This window comes from Typha angustifolia, chromosome 11 (genome assembly GCF_048772165.1).
Source record: "Typha angustifolia cultivar Huaian chromosome 11, ASM4877216v1, whole genome shotgun sequence".
Classification (NCBI taxonomy): Eukaryota; Viridiplantae; Streptophyta; class Magnoliopsida; order Poales; family Typhaceae; genus Typha; species Typha angustifolia.
Window position 1 is genome coordinate 1,451,686 of NC_133249.1, and position 16,914 is coordinate 1,468,599.

At 36.2% G+C, this 16,914-nt stretch overlaps 4 protein-coding genes across 4 annotated transcripts; 2 read left to right on the plus strand and 2 right to left on the minus strand.

Moving 5' to 3' along the window:
- Nucleotides 1-4,872: 4,872 nt before the first annotated feature.
- Nucleotides 4,873-5,695, plus strand: LOC140770947 (dirigent protein-like). The gene has a single exon (XM_073112282.1). It carries the CDS (start codon nt 4,934-4,936, stop codon nt 5,504-5,506), a length of 573 nt encoding a protein of 190 aa, XP_072968383.1. The 5' UTR covers nt 4,873-4,933; the 3' UTR covers nt 5,507-5,695.
- Nucleotides 5,696-7,555: 1,860 nt separating this feature from the next.
- On the plus strand, nt 7,556-8,359 carry LOC140770824 (dirigent protein-like). The gene has a single exon (XM_073112113.1). The coding sequence runs from the start codon at nt 7,606-7,608 to the stop codon at nt 8,176-8,178; it is 573 nt and encodes a 190-aa protein (XP_072968214.1). The 5' UTR covers nt 7,556-7,605; the 3' UTR covers nt 8,179-8,359.
- Nucleotides 8,360-9,756: 1,397 nt separating this feature from the next.
- Nucleotides 9,757-10,860, minus strand: LOC140770499 (acidic endochitinase-like). The gene has a single exon (XM_073111717.1). The coding sequence runs from the start codon at nt 10,808-10,810 to the stop codon at nt 9,929-9,931; it is 882 nt and encodes a 293-aa protein (XP_072967818.1). The 5' UTR covers nt 10,811-10,860; the 3' UTR covers nt 9,757-9,928.
- A 1,544-nt stretch (nt 10,861-12,404) lies between these two features.
- Nucleotides 12,405-15,260, minus strand: LOC140769533 (F-box/kelch-repeat protein At3g61590-like). Its single transcript, XM_073110256.1, has 2 exons — nt 14,819-15,260; nt 12,405-13,943 (listed from the first exon to the last, which is right to left on the minus strand). Exon 2 carries the CDS (start codon nt 13,902-13,904, stop codon nt 12,699-12,701), a length of 1,206 nt encoding a protein of 401 aa, XP_072966357.1. The 5' UTR covers nt 13,905-13,943; nt 14,819-15,260; the 3' UTR covers nt 12,405-12,698.
- Between the last annotated feature and the right edge of the window lie 1,654 nt (nt 15,261-16,914).

The window sequence follows — 16,914 nt, forward strand, 5'->3', positions numbered from 1 at the left end:
CGGGGAATTAAAAAGAGGTTTTTGGGGGATGGGGTGCAAGTTGGGTGGATGTGGGCGTAAGAATAGCATAAGTGAAAGGGACGGGAGGCGAGGAATGGATGCCGCGCACGTTAGGGGGAGGAGTGGCGCAGGTTAGGTCAAGGCGGTGTACGCTGTGGACCGAGCCCACGTGGCGATCAGGCGGGGCCTGGCCGTGGCGATTCGATTGGGCAATTTGTGAGGACAAGTCATCTCCGGCGTCATATCCCACGTCAGCAGCGCCTCGCCACCTTCCGTGGTGCATACCCCCCAGGGCCCCATACCAACAACCCATCCCAAGATCGTCCGCATTTCAGGATGTAGATATTTCCTTCATACACGGCCAAAACAATTTCCAATTCTCCGCCTGCCAATAGGAAGCTGCCAAATCACCCTATATAGTAAATCCTACAGCCGACGCTGCAGACGAAGTGCTATCACCAGGGGGGGGGGGGGGTGATTAACATCTAAACATCCAGGTGGTCCTTTTGTATAACATGAAGGTTTGCAGATAGGCCCTTGAATTATCTACAATTATAAAATCAGGAATCCAAATGCCTGAGATACAATTAGCGAAAGAAATTAGTGAGTTGATTTTGGTTAATCAATCACCTTCTTTTTAGTGCCCAATTGCATAAATTAAATATAATTGTTGAAGTCTTGGTGGATTGGCTGTCAATCTATGTGCTGCAATTAAAGTATGACCATATGTTTTTTGGCCTATCGCTGCCCGCCACGTATGATTGGATGCAAGGAATTCCTACAGCGCACAACAAAGAACCCACTTCCGCAGGTAGTCCGATGGAAAATACATAGTATAGTACAGGGTACAGCTGGTTGTACTTAATTAATTACCAACACTTGTATAATTAATCAAAAAGGCTTAAGCAGGAGGAATCAACTCATAAAATAATCACCATTTAAGAAGGATGATGAGGCTGTGACAGAGCAATCCTCTTAATTAGTTCTTAACAAGTATGTCTTTCTTATCCATAATTTCCATTTAAAACTTCAAAAATATGGTAATTATCATTTCAAAAAAAAATTTATGTTTAAAATTTATTATTTTGTCTTTCTAGAAATTATTTAAAATGGTAGAAAACCTATCAAATACTTTACTTCTTTTATATAAATTATTTAATAAGTTGATGTAATTTTAATAAATAGTTATAAAATTAGGAGTTATATTTGTTAAATTATTTAAAATAATTCAAAAGCTATCAAATTGTGTACTTAGTACAAGAAAAAAAATCTTCTATTACGTAAGATAAAAATAGTTGACAAATATCTTAAATATGTGTATTAAATTTGATAATAGTCTATTAGTAATATTATATTAAAACCAACCATAACAGTAGTTACGAAAGAGACAAAAGATTTAGTAGATTTTATGATATTTAAAAAATTGTAATGATAATTATAAATAATTTAAAAGTACTTTTCGATGACAATTATGTGAAAACCCGGAAGAACAAATAAGCTATGGGCGCCTCGAAACCGATGGCAAGAGGTCTTAATCGATCATTAACTTGTAATTAGATGATGGGGTTAGACTTTATATGTTAATTAGGGAAAAGTGCCTCAAATTTAGAGGGCAATGGTTAGGGAATAGGGATGAGTTATACTTATTCCTACTTTGATTCCCTATCATTGTCATTTAGATGATGTTTGTCTCCCAAAAAAATGGATTGATATATTTGATTGAGACATTGCACCTCTTATATCAAACAATACCTACCCCATTTCTAATTAGCTTAAGAAAATAGTGCTAATAGACCCATTGCAAACCTATACTTGTTTCTCTTAACCATAATTATCGTATCAATTGTTATATACGCAGATTAATAAGTTTATATATTGTATATTATTGATACGTTATTTAACCACTTAAGATTTTTAAGTCGATTAATTATCGAGTACTCTGTATATCGATGTATGCTATTAGTATATGATTTAACAACTTAAATATTTGAGTCACCTGGTTAGAGAATAGAGAGTTTTTAATTAATCATTGGTTGCTTTGACAAAGCCTTATTTACAAATTTGTAGCTATCAACTCATATAGGAAAGTAATAGAGCAATTTTAATGGTAGGGCTTTTGTAATTCAATTATATTTAAGTTTTAATAATAGAAATTAGTGTGCACTGTAAATATAAATCGGCAAATCTAAGCTTGTTGTCCTTACTAAACCTTTTTAAGACTCTTTTTTAAGAAAAAGAATTAAGAATGAAGCATGCAAGCAAAGTTAGTAAAGTAGTAGTGCTCATGGCTAAAGCAATTGCTCTGTAGAAAGAGCTCTATCCCCATTCGCAGTCATAATTTTTATTACATTATCTTCTCACTCGCTTAGTCTTAGCCTCCTCGGTGAAGGATCATCATCTTTCATGCTTATCGTGAGGCTAATAAAACTACTGATTGGCTTGTAAATATTGCTCGAATTATAAGTTTCAGGTTTAGATGGGGCGAAGCTTTTCCGTTACATTTGTACAAATTTTTATTCGTTTTATAACGTGTGGTGGTCAAATAATTTAATCTATTTTTTTTCAAAAAAAAAAAGAAAAAAAAAAAGCAATGTGGGTGAAAAAATAGTTCTATAGGTATAGGCTCCCACATACTTTTTATGAAGGTAAGGATGAGTAGGCTATCCACCATAAAAGACCAATCTAACAAGAAATTAGCCTCATCTTTGTGCATTCCTAGGTGGAAATGCTGAACTAGGTTTGAAAAATAGAAAAAAAAAATCTCTTTCACTTATAGATTTGTTTTATACTAATATAATAAGTAAACATTTTTTTATGTTTATACCACTAGATAGTATTTTAATTATTTATTAAATTATGTTTCAACTTTATATCATACCAAACATAATTATTACACATTATACTATAATACAACTAAATAGTATAATAGCTTATATATACCGGTATAGACTCTCTTATGGTTTTATAAAAAATTATAATATTATTTGGCTTAACATACCTCAGCACTAGGTGGCCATACATAGAATTTGATCAAAGGGAAAATGTAATTTATTACATACACTCCTTCAATAAACACTATAATTAATTACTTCTCACCACCAACTATATAAATATATAGATATAGGTGCTCGTATAGAAGTTTACATCACCATTAGTCCCTTTCCAAATTCCAAGTTGGCCAAAGTGCTCATTGATATATAAAAAGAATACCAAGTCATTGAACTCTTGGAGGAGAGCAAAGGCTACACGTTTCTTGCCCTCCATATAAGTGTAACAAAACGAATATTTCTCAATGCCTTTGTGCCCTTTGTACCTAAAAGACAAATGCATGGCATATGCTCTCTCAAAGCCACTGATATACAACTAAAAATATTAAAATTTGGGTAGTGGAAAAGAGATTTGCACACTTCTTAGTCCCTTTGTCTTCCTCTAAATGGCTTGTCTATAAGTAAAAGTTTTTGTGGAAGCCAAAACTCATAAATCTATATATTTGCCCAAATTGTAATTTTTTTTAGCTTCGTAATTTGGGAGGGGGAAAAACGTTCGGACAAGTACCGCAGGGGATTCGGACATCAGTTTAGGGTGTATCGGATTCGGTATTCGATCCTCCTCCTCTTCTTCCTTCTCCGCCTTATCTTTTCTTTTCTTCTTCCTTTGAATGGACCACCGAGGAAATAATAAGAAAAGAAAAAAAAAAAAAGAAAGAGAGAAAGAAGGAGGTGAGTGGAATTTATGCGGTCAATTTGGGAATGGTTGGTCCAAGGATTCTAAACAATTCTGGCCATTGGAGTTGTCCAAAAGGTTCTTCCATGGTATCTAATTCCTTAGGACTCAAAATCTATTATCATAAAGATAAAGATCTATCCAACAGAGAGATTAGAAGTATGTTGGTCCTTAGTCCTTATGCCCACTTTTATCATTTTTAAATTTGATTAGATGAATGTAAGTATTTCTTTTTATTAGTCAATGTAGGCTTACATAAGAAAACCTAGTTAGAAATGACTAGGTCCTTGCATACTTACTAGATTAGATAATTGGGCAGGGTTTTATTTGGATAAATAATTTAAAGTTATATAACTGCTATCATTGGCCTAAAAACTCAACCCACCTTCTATGTTTACATTATGGAATATTTAAATTAAAGTCCCTAATTTATTACCCACTATTATAAAATTATTCTTATTTTAAGTGTCCTAATTTATTACCCACTATTAATTTATTTTTTAGACCCTTTGAGAATTATTTACTGTTATATTATGAAAATTATGTTGATTCTAAAGGGAAATAGATGATATTTAAAAATAATGGACTAAAATACAATTTCACTTTGATGATAAAATTTTAAAATATTATTTTTAATTAATAATTTTTTTTTAAATTTAATGATTTGCTGGCTTACAACCTTACTGGCCTCCATGTAAGCCTATAACCGGGCTTACAAAGCTTTTTGCATCTATGGGCCTTTGGGCTGGCCATATAGCACTCGAATCTTGGTCCATTTTTATGGGCCTTTGGGCCCAGTCGTTTACTTAGTTTTAATTTATTCATATATTTGATTACCTTGCAATTATGGAAATAATTAAATTGCATTTCATTGAAATTTAATGATTATTATTTAACCCAAAGCCCAAGTGTTTTTTAATTGTTCCCCAAAAGTTAGATATCGTTCGCCAAATAATTAATTCGAACCACACCGCTGAGTTATCAATTGAGTCGAGCTCTCGGTAACTTTTTAAGTTTTAAAATATTAGATTTGGGAGGTAGATCGCACGCTGCTTGATCACTGCAGAGATACTCTCCAAATGAAACCAAGCACATAATCTCGTGACCACTAATACAACTTACATCTATATATTGGCCACTAATACAACTTACTTGCTGCATAGAAAGCCCAGAAATCTTAATCGATCTACTAGAAGAACAAAACCTAGCTATGGAGAAAACAAGACCCTCTCCTCTCATTCTCCCAACCATCCTCCTCTTCCTCCTCCTCCTCTCCTCTTTCTCCTCCTTCGCACTCGGCGAGCGACGCCGCGAGCCATGCAAGCACCTGGTGCTCTACTTCCACGACATACTCTACAACGGAAGGAACTTAGCCAATTCCACGTCGGCCATCGTCGGCGTACCCGCCTGGGGTAACCGCACCATCCTCGCCGATCTGAAGCACTTCGGCGACGTCGTCGTCTTCGACGACCCTATCACGCTAGACAACAACCTCCATTCTGAGCCAGTAGGTCGAGCTCAAGGGCTTTATTTGTGGGACTCGAAGGAGTTCTACACAGCATGGCTTGCATTCTCGTTTGTGCTCAACTCGACGGACCACAAGGGGACGATAAACTTCATGGGTGCAGATCCCACCACGGTCAAGACGAGGGACATCTCGGTGGTTGGTGGGACTGGTGACTTCTTCATGGCTAGAGGAGTTGCTACCCTGATGGCTGATGCGTACGAAGGAACAGTCTACTTCCGGCTCAAAGTGGACATCAAGATCTATGATTGTTACTAGCTAACCAATGTTAATTAGTTTGGGTTCTTGGTTTGGAATAATGCCCAGGTTCATTATTTGTGTGGTTTGGTTTCCGACGGTGTGGTTGTCTTTTGTGATGTTGGAGTGCTACTCTTTGTTTGTTGAAGGTGTTTGAATTATTATCTATTGCAGCTTTGAATTCTGGATAAATAACTTTTATATGATCGAGATGTGCACTTTCTCTTTGGTTGCTTAAAACTTGAAAGACAAAGAGTGTTAACACTGTTTATAAATTAAGCGTAAGGATTTCTCTTAGAAAGATGGCCGTCTAAACTGAATCAAAGGGTATCAAGACGACCCCACTGAGTTGAGCAAAGATTACATCTTATTTAAGGTGAAACATTTCTCTGAGCAAAACTCAATGTCATTTCAACATCGAGCCCACGAATATTTAGCCATATTCTATCGCATATACCTCCAAAATCTTAATTTTGCTATCTAAAAGAAAATTATTTTCCTAATAATTTTTTGTGGAGGCTTTCTTTCATATTCTGAATCTCTACTATTAATATCTTTTCCTATGTTTATCTCGGTTATGTTATTTTTGGCACAAAAAAATATATGATTTCTTCGTTAGGTTAACTTACATTGCTAATATACTGTACTTTAGATTATAGAAGATTGAATAAATTTATCGAAGGTTCCTTATCACAAGATTTAGATGCGTTAGATCTATAGTACTTCTTAAAAATTATAAAATAATCAGATAGCCGCCTAGGGTTACAATAATCTTAGCAAGTGAGTGGGACATAGAGTTATTACAACGACTACTATAAGAAATAGTCACCAAGATATATTAGATTTTTTTATTCATTAATTTGTAAACAAACTATTGCATCGTGGGCATGCATTGTAACTGTCCCTAGGCGGCTATCTGATTTGATTTTTTTTATTATTAATTATAGGCGAAAGAAATCATGCATGAGCCAATTAACCTTGTATATTATTATGTGGCAAATGCTAATTAACTAAGTATGACATGGGAGAGTAGTACGTAAGCATATATACGACAGCACTACGTAGCAAATGCGTAAAGTATGCTCCTATTGAAGAGAGAGGAGAAGAGAAAGGAAAGATAATATTGACGAGGTACAAAATTGATATATTTAAATTTTATTAAGGATAAAATTTAAATATATCTAAATTTATATTATTAGTGATTAGATTTGGATTAAAAAAATAAAAATATGTTTAATTAATGTACTAGGTTAGGAGTCCCGATCAAGTTCAAGGATAAAATTAAAATTAATCTAAATTTATTTGGATAGAAAAAAAATTAAAAATATGTTTAATTAATGAACTAGGTTAGGAGTCCCAATCAAGTTCAAGAACATGATTTGATATTAACCAATTAGTTATTAAAAATATTTTTTATCTGTCGGTAAATTAAAAGGTATATAAGATATTTTAAATTTGTGACTAGATTAATAGATAAAAATTTAGAATTTAAGTTTTTTTTTATTGCTTATCCTTATAATGGTTTCCTTAATAATGGGAGTATCAACTTCTACCAATTTATTATTATTTTATATTTTATAAAAAAAATGGATAGCTAAAAAGAGAAATAAAATATGACTAATTAATTCTTACAATTTAGAAAAGTGAACCGGTACTTTCGATTAATTTTATTTAATATCATTTAATCTTAACATATCAATTAGGAGAGAGAAATTAAAAAAATTTATTAAATTATTTCCCTATTACTTAACCCAAAAGCCCACGTCGATTCAGACTCAGAACCTTTGACATAAATTGACAATATTACTAGTAAAATATATAGAGCTTTTTTCCGTACCTTAATTTTCATATGGGTGCTAAACGATTAGCCGAAATGTTACTCAATAAATTGTTAAGTTTTAAATATTAGATTTGGGAGGTTAGATCGCATGCTGCTTTCTTCGATTGATCACTGCAATTAAAGCTGCCTTCCAAATGAAGACATGAAACCGAGCACGTAATTACGTGGCTTTTCCAACTCTACATCTATCTATATATTGATCTCTAATAACACTTACATGCTGCATAGAAAGCCCAGAAAGCTTAGCTTAATTGATCTACTAGAAGAACAAAACCTAGCTATGGAGAAAACAAGACCCTCTCCTCTCACTCTCCCTACCATCCTCCTCCTCCTCCTCCTCCTCTCCTCTCTCTCCTCCTACGCACTCGGCGAGCGACGCCGCGAGCCATGCAAGCACCTGGTGCTCTACTTCCACGACATACTCTACAACGGAAGGAACTTAGCCAATTCCACGTCGGCCATCGTCGGCGCACCCGCCTGGGGTAACCGCACCATCCTCGCCGATCCGAAGAACTTCGGCGACGTCGTCGTCTTCGACGACCCTATCACGCTGGACAACGACCCCCATTCTGAGCCAGTAGGTCGAGCTCAAGGGATTTATTTGTATGACACGAAGGAGACCTACACTGCATGGTTTGCATTCTCGTTTGTGCTAAACTCCACGGACCACAAAGGGACGATAAACTTCATGGGTGCAGATCCCATCACGGTCAAGACGAGGGACATCTCGGTGGTTGGTGGGACTGGTGACTTCTTCATGGCAAGAGGAGTCGCTACTCTGATGACTGATGCGTACGAAGGAACAGTCTACTTCCGGCTCAAAGTGGACATCAAGATCTATGACTGTTACTAGCTATCCAATGTTAATTAGTTTGTGTTCTTGGTTTGGAATAACGACCAGGTTCATTATACGTCTGGTTTCATTTCCGAGAGTGTGGTTGTCTTTTGTGATGCTGGAGTGCTACTGTTTGTTTGTTGAAGCCTGAAGGTGTTGGAATTATTATCTATTAAATAAATTGCAGTTTGCCCACGTAGCTTTCGATTTTCGATATCTTATAATGATCGAGATAGTAGTTTAGAAATTGCTTCAAACTTAAAATGAAAAGTATTAACACTGTTTTTAAATTAAGGTAAGGATTTTGGAAATGTTATCGTCTAAATTCTATATATGTTAGGATAATGATTGCAGCACGCATCGCCAAAATAATTCATGACGCTCCAATGTTGGAAAGATCGTCGTCCAAACTGAATCAAAGGGTATATATGAAGATAATGTCACTAAATTGGGCAAAATTATGTCTTATTTTTGGGTGAAACATTTCTCCAACCAAAACTCGATGTTGTTTCAGCATCAAGCCCACGATTATTTGGCTAAATTCTATCATCTAAAACCCCAAAAATCATAATTTCTCTATTTCAGAAAATTAACTTTTTGATTTTCTTAATAATTCTTTTTGTAGAGATTTTGAGTGTGGATATATATATTTTTTTGAATATCTACGATTAGTATCTTTTCCTATGTTTATCTAGTTAAAAAATTATGATTTTGTCCTGATTAGCTTAATTACACTGCTAAAATATTGTAATCTTAGATTATGGAAGATTAAAATAAAATGATTGGAGGTTTATTTTCCATTATTCTTAGTATTCTTTTAAATAGACGAGACTTCAATGCCCTATATATCTTAGTATTTTTATTGAAAAAAAATCAACAAGATCATGTAGGTATCTGAATGCAATTGATCGTCTTACACAGTTATACTACAATTTTTTATTAATTAATTTCTCATGTAGGTGTCTGAATGCAATTGCTCGCCTTATACAGTTATACTAGACTTTTTTATTCATTATTATGTAAGCAAACTATTGCATCATATGCATACATTGTAACTGTCCCTTTTCGACTCACTTGGGCAAACTATTCCACCATCGATTTTATTGGCATATATAGGCAAATGGTCCGAAAGAGAAAGAAATCATGAACCAATTAATCTTGTATATTATTATGTGGCAAATGCTAATTAACTAATAAGTATAATATGGGAGAGCAGTAAGCAACTAAGCATATATACGACAGCATCTCCTTGCATAAAAAACATAATTATCTTTTCACCACCAAATATGCGTGCAATTAAATTAAATTCGAATACCCATTAGCCCTTTTCCAAATTTAAAGTGGATAAAGTGATCACGTAATTGAGAGTTTTAATTCGTTTCCCCTTAATAGAAGTAATGACAAGAGCAGTGAGTCAAATATTCCTTGAATCGGTAACTTACCTTAGAAGCCAAAATAGTCAATATGAAAATATGAACTTTAAATTGCTCTCTAAACATCACTTTCATATATATATATATATATATATATATATATATATATATATATATATTGTTAATTAAACCTTGTAACCAAATATGTGTAGAATAAAACAAGTGATCCAAATGATAAATTTATTTATCTCTCTTTAATCAAACCGCCATTTCAAACATATAGAACTAAGAAGCTAGGCAAGGAATATACGATCGATGCTTGCCTTTATTCAGCCAATTTAAGGAGTATAATTATATCTATTATCACGTAGTAGTAGTAGTAGTAGTAATATTATTCAAACACTACCACGTATAGCATTACTATACCCATTCTGCACATCATAGAATCTATTCCACAACATCACCCCTCCGTACTTGCTCGATCCCTTCACCACCGGCAGCACCTTCGACTTCAAATCGTCCGGCGTGATATACCCGCTCCCCGCCGCAGCGCTCGACGCCGGCAACCCTAAGAAAATGTTGGTGGCCGGCACGTCGCTCGTCCACGTGCTCCACGCTTTGCTCAAGTTGTCGACGCTCCCGGACGAGTACTGGCACGGTGGGTTGTTGTAGAACTGCACCCAGACGTTGTCGAACAGCCCGGTCTGCAACGCCGGCCCGAGGAACGCGTCCGGGTAGGGGCACTGCGGCGCCGCCGTCAAGTAGACCTTTTTCCCCTGGCTGCTGAATTGGGACAGGAACTGCGCCAGCTCATTGTAATGGTCGGCGCTGCCGCTCTCGATGTCGAAGTCGATGCCGTCCAGGACGGCGGCCCCGAGGGGCCGGGAAGAGGAGCTGCCTCCGAGGTAGTTGTTCCATAGGTAGTTCGCAACGTTCTGGGCGTCGGAGGAGGAGGAGAGGGAGTAGCTCCCGGAGCTGCCGCCGAGGGAGAGGAGGACTTTCACCCCGCTGTTTTGGCAGGATTGGATGTCAGAGGTAAGGCCGGTGCAGCCCCCGGAAGAGGGGTCGCAGTGGCCGGCTAGGTTGAGGACGGGGGTCTGGCCGTTGCCAAAGGTGGTGAGGAAGGAAATGATGACGTAGGCGTAGTTACCGGTGGCGCAAGCGTCGGAGAGGGTGCCCTCGTTGCCGTTCTGGCCCCAGTAGACGGCAATGCTGCCGCCGTGGGCGACGGCAGCGAGGGCCGATAGGAAGAGAGAGATCAAGAGGTAGGAAGCCATAACTACGTACGAAGTAGTCTATGCCTTGATAGATTTCTTTGTTATGATAGAGTGAGGTGAAGCTATGCCCTTTATATAGAGGGCTCAGGGGGGAGGACTGAAGAGTCTTATATTTAATTTCCGAAGCTACGTGGAAGTTTACGAATCCTTTAATCACAGTAGAATATATATATATATATATATATATATATATATGACTCATTAGGAAATCTACACAAGACCATTAGGTTTGTTCCGTCTGGTTAATGGATTATAGACTCTTACACGACTTCCGAGATGTTTTTGGACTTTTAGTTTTAGAGTCAATGGATTTAATGGTGGGTGGGAAATTTTAATGCGCCACGCGAAAGATCATCAATGCGACAGCACCCTGACTAGATTACAAATTTATAAATAAAATTCTCTATCTGCCAAAATAAATGTAACTTAATTTAACTCTCAGGACACATATTTTATAGAATTAAATTAAACTTTTTCGAACTAATTTTAAGCTTAAATTAAAACAACGATTGTCAGCAATTAAAATATTAAAAATGTATCGGAAAAACCGAATCATACGACATCAACAGACTTAAAACTAGTATTGTTTATTCTCAAAGAACTAAATTAAATTTACTCTAAGAGTGTTATTCGGACAACATAAACTCCTCTAAAGAAGTGAGCACAATACAATTAATAATATATATACATATATAATAGTAGTAATAAGAATAGAGCTACCTAGTTCTAGAAGAAGGGAATACGATTACAGAGTTGAACCCATGAGTAGTCTAATAAATTTCACACCGACCGTGGAATAAATTTGCAGTCGAACGTATAGAAGACGAAGAAGAAGAAGAAGAAAGAATTAAATTAGGCCTGCGAGGTTTTCCACAGAAAGTATGATATGCATCCAAAAGAATTCCACAATGAAGTGGAAAACTTCCACAGAGGCCATAATTTCTCGACTTACTTGGGTGTCTACATTTGTCAACCTAATGTTGTAGGTTAGGCACAAGTCTTGATCAATTCCGAACCTACCGTTGGTGCAGATCTAAGATGAGTGCTGAGCAATTGAATATACTAAGACTTTAGGGTTAATTATACGACGACTCTGAACTATTAAAAATATCTTAAACATCGTTTCCATTACGTTTTCGTTATCATTAAGTAGTTATATGATATGTTTATATAAATTTCAGTTTAGCAGAATACTCTTATTAGACAGATCTAAGGGGGTTGAGATATTTTTAATAGTTCAGAAACTTTCATTAGCAGAGATTCTAGCAAAATTGGACTACTTGCAAAGAGTAGTTAAAAAGTTTTCATTCCATGTAAAGTATGCAGAATGTTATGTGAGAGATACAAAGCAATCTTTGTGTGAACAATTGATGGAATTCATGTATTCACAAAGTTCAGAAATTTATTCAGATTGGAATTGCAATCCTGGTTTGAAGTAATAAACAGAGTGACAAATTTGGTTGGAATCTTTAGACCTGCTTGAGGCTGTGCTGCAATAATTACTGTGAAAGTAAAATAAACCACAGCAATATCAGAAACAAGTCATCTGTCTCCTTACAGAGCAGTGGAAATGTAGTAAACTACTTCATCAGGAAAGGAATTGGCTGACACATGCATTGCAGAAAACAGATATAAGGAAATGTAGGACTGCATCTTTTCCTATTCCATAGATCAACACTGTAGTGCTGGGAAACAACAGATAACTGTTACATCCATTAAGATATAAAAAGAACAAAAAAAACATCAAACACTTAGATAATTATATATATAGTAATCACAACCTCTATATCCCCTTGAGAGCAACAACTTCAGAATATCTCCAAGAAAGAAACTCAATTTGTAGATCCCTGTGATTCCATCAATTCCAGAGTAGTAGGACGGTGCGAAATCAGGAGGCAACTTCAAGCCTAGGTTCAAAGCAGAAACCGGTGAAAAGCTGGAGAGGAAACCTTTTGGTCACAGGACACTTGACTGACCATTTCCACTGCTTCTGGTTCATGTCGAAGACAAGCAACGCAGTTGATCCATAGCTCTGAATGTATATGAGGTCATCAGTGCCGCTACTTGCAAAGACATCATCGAACTCACCAAATCCTTGGAAAAACTTGTGAGGCATTCGAGCAATCTCTAACCATTCTTTCTTATGAAGTTCCCAGATTCCTATCCCTTTGATTATATCTGGTCTGTCATATTTTGCAATCCCGCCAACCATGACCAGCCTCTCATTCAGGTTCATCAAACGGCCACAGGTAAGAAAACAAGGCACCGGTATCAATGTGCACATTAAAGAATTGTGAGATGATCCTGCTGAGAGATCATACACGACAAGGCCATGACGAAAATCAGGACGCAAAGAACCAGTAGAATGAACCAAGCAATACAAGATCCCACCACAAATGACACTATCATCACCTCCTCTCCAACCTATAAAAACCTCCTTAATGGAAGTGATCCACGTTCTACTCTCTGACTTGTATATGTGGATGGAGAAGTTCCAGTGGAGAAAATCATCAGGGACCTGCTTAGATTTTGCAATGACAACAGTATAATCATAAGACTTCCTGTCCACAGATATGGCTAGTGTGGTGTAGTCAGGGAATTCCATCCCTGGTGGTTCCAACAGCTCCTTCCAATCTCTGGTAATCGGGTTGCAAACAAATATATTGTTCCTATTATCATTATCCATGAAGCAAACTAATCCGCAAGAAGAAGAGATAAACCAATTACTTTTTTCTATGCAAGGGAGATCAAAGTTATACCATTTCCTAAGAATTGGATCATAAGCATATCCAGCAGCAGCCTCATTAGAAGTGAACATGAAGTACCACGGCTTCTGTGGTAACTTAATGGCCCACAAAAACCTCCTTGACCGGACGATATCATACCATCTTTTGCACACAGATGCAGCCCTAAGAATGCTTGCAATAGGCAAAAAAGAAAGTATTCTCTCCAAAATATCATCAGGTAGAATGCTATCCAGTGAAACCATGAATTCTTCGCCTCCATTATTTCCCTCCGAAATCATTCCAAAGTTGGTCATCTTACTTCCAAAGTGATCAATGTAAAGAGACTCCCATGACGTTTCCTCCTCCATAAGAATGCAGATATATCCAACATAAGTAATGGTGAAAACCTGAAAGAAAAATTAATGAAGAGCATAGGAAAAGGTTTGGATTATGAAAGACAGAGGAAGAACCCCAAGTTGCAAGACATCATTCTACAATCTCATTTGAGTAATTAAATATGCTGTACATTTAAACGAACTGGTCGAATACCATTTTAGCAAGTTAATTAATAAATGTCAAGCACAACATATTCTTGGTCAGAAGAAGCATACAGGATAATAAAGCAAAATTTGAACAGATAGTTCGGCAATAACTTTCAAGCATCTCCAACCAAGTGCCGGTGGCATAAATTGTTTAAGTATCGGATCGCTTCCATAAAACCGCAAAATAATTATATCTTCATGCTACTGTAATATCAACAATTTTATTTTTATTTTTATTTGAGTTTAGCTGTAATGTCAATATATATACCACCAAAAGATACACAAAATATCTTGAAGAAAATGACCATTGCACTATATTCCAAATGCTATGGCATAGCAAAGCCAGCCAACTCAAGACATGGACAAAATCATTTCCATAACAGATTAAACAAGGAGAGCATGATTAAGATCACAGCGTAGCCATAAAAAAAAGGTAGCTTTCACCTCCAACCACTGAATATTCCATGCAATTTATAATTTAGGATGACCACCAAAGGAGACAAATCAGTAACCTGCTCCAATTATCGAACCAAAGATCGCAGTAACTTATCCAAATGTCCGCTAGTAAACTTAACAAATAAATCCCATGGTATCATGACATAACTAACCACAGTAGCATCACCCATTACCGAAACGGATGACTAATGCATCACAAATGGGGCAATTTTGCAAACTCCCAAATATATAGACGCAATAAAAGAAATGGGATTATAGCAAAGAAGGAGCCCCCAAAATCCAACCTTTTTTTGCCTTCCTTGAGCTCTAAACTCTTCGCTAAAAGATGGGTCCTTCCCAATTTCACGGAAATCTCCCAGATTTATTCCACAATGGAGGAGGAGAAATGCTCTAGAGATGAACCAGAGAAGCCTCTCTTATATGCACCTCAACACTCGAAGGGAAAGAGTAGAAGAAGGGTAGCAATATGGATTATGGCCGCATCTAAGCCTACGGTTTTGGATTTGGCGGAGGAAACGACGAAGGACCAACTAGGCCTGGGATCAAGATGGATAGGATGTTAACGAAAAGAGCCAAAGAGAAAAGTGGGTTTGCTCTGGCAAGGAGTGGAAGACGACAGGCAGGGGAACAGCAAAATGGATCATGGAAGGTGGTTTTCTTTCTCTAGTAGCTCGCTGTTTTGCTTACAGAGGAGAGAGAGAGAGAGAGAGATGAAAGGCTGTAATCTATAATGTTTGTGGGACTATTTATATGCATTCGAAAGTAAAGGAACCTCATTTAGTAGTTTAACTCTCTTTTTTTTTTAATCAAAAGTAAATGAAAAATGACAAAATGAAACAGAGACCAAATTCTCAAAAGTATATATAATCTATAAATGTTTTTCTTTCAAATTATTTTAGAGAAAATAAGGGGCAGAACCTTAATTAGAACATATTATGTCGAAATTAAGGGGTACAAAAAAATTTAAAATAATATAATTCTCACTTGTAACAAATCATAAGGACATCACGCTAGGAGCAACCGCTGCTTGCTTTCGATTTGAATAGCATACTAATAACTTGTAGAAGACAATCCAAAGCCTTCTGGTGAAGACTTGAAAAGGCAACGAAGAATAATCTCCCACAATTATATATGATTGTAGTTTAAATTTAAATGTTTAACCGCTGCGTGGTTTTATGGAAAAACACATTTATGATTGAGATCAAATTACAATTAAATCAAATTATATGTAAGAGTATTTAAGTACATAGATTTAGTTAAAATCAAGCAAAAGCCATCAAACCAGGCGAATAAGAAGTGGAAAATTTACCCCCAAACAATTATGTTTGTGTGTTTTCTTTTATAAGAAGTGGAAAATTTAGTTTAGAAATAATTTCTCACTGAAAAATTTACAATTACTTTTTGATAAATTAGCTAATTGCATGGCATCCTGTTGGAAACTTTACTATCTTCAGAATCTTGGCAACCCTACTGAAATGCTGATGAAGCATGAACATTAGCATCTTGTACATGATGTGAATTGATGTACATTTATCCCTCCCCCTCCTCTATCTGCATTATTGCACTAATATATAGATGTATATATATATATACACACTCAATCTGACAAAGATGTTTTTAGAATTTTCTGAGAGCTCATTCTGAAAGCAAAAGTAATCAAACCTAATCATTCTTCTATATGGGCAGAAAGGTTTAAGATATCCTCATAATGCAGGGAGGCAGATTGTTACAAACTATAGAAATGTTTGATATGGTACAAAGATCTTTTATTGTGCTCCATTAGTGATCATACTCCTTTTCTTTTCCTCAAAGGCAAATAATGGCAGTGGCTCATGGAGCTTTTATTAGGGCTAGTTGGGCTCCTCTTTTGATAGGCAGAAGCATTGCTGCTTCTTTTTTTTATCTTATTACCTACCCATATAGGCCTGCATCCTCTCACATGATTTTTTTTTGCTTTCAATCTTTGATCTTGGATAGGAGATGAGACCCATCTTGGCATGTGAAGTGATATGCCTTTTAGCTCTCATAAATGAGGCCAAGATAAAGACAGGAACAAAGATAGTCATGGTTGGGTGATATAAAGAATGCCAGTCTGCAACAGACCTTGGGCTCAGATCCTCTCTCTCCTTTCTTTTCTTTTCTTTTCTTTTCTTTTCTTTCTTTTTCTCCCTTTCTATTTTTAGTGTGATCTTGATGTACACAAATTAAGATGTACGAGGGTCTTTAAGATAGACATATTTAACCAGTTTAAAGACAAATCAAGTCCACCAAATCTATGAGAAAGAATGAATATTAGAACATGGAAGTTGTGGGGATAGATTAATGAAGGCTAGTGACAGCTCCACTATAGATTTTACTTAATATTTTATCTAGTTGGAAA

Bases quoted from the DNA above. Each gene is read 5' to 3' on its own strand.
- LOC140770947 (XM_073112282.1), top strand. From the start codon at position 4,934: ATGGAGAAAACAAGACCCTCTCCTCTCATTCTCCCAACCATCCTCCTC.
- LOC140770824 (XM_073112113.1), top strand. From the start codon at position 7,606: ATGGAGAAAACAAGACCCTCTCCTCTCACTCTCCCTACCATCCTCCTC.
- LOC140770499 (XM_073111717.1), bottom strand. From the start codon at position 10,810: ATGGCTTCCTACCTCTTGATCTCTCTCTTCCTATCGGCCCTCGCTGCC.
- LOC140769533 (XM_073110256.1), bottom strand. From the start codon at position 13,904: ATGGAGGAGGAAACGTCATGGGAGTCTCTTTACATTGATCACTTTGGA.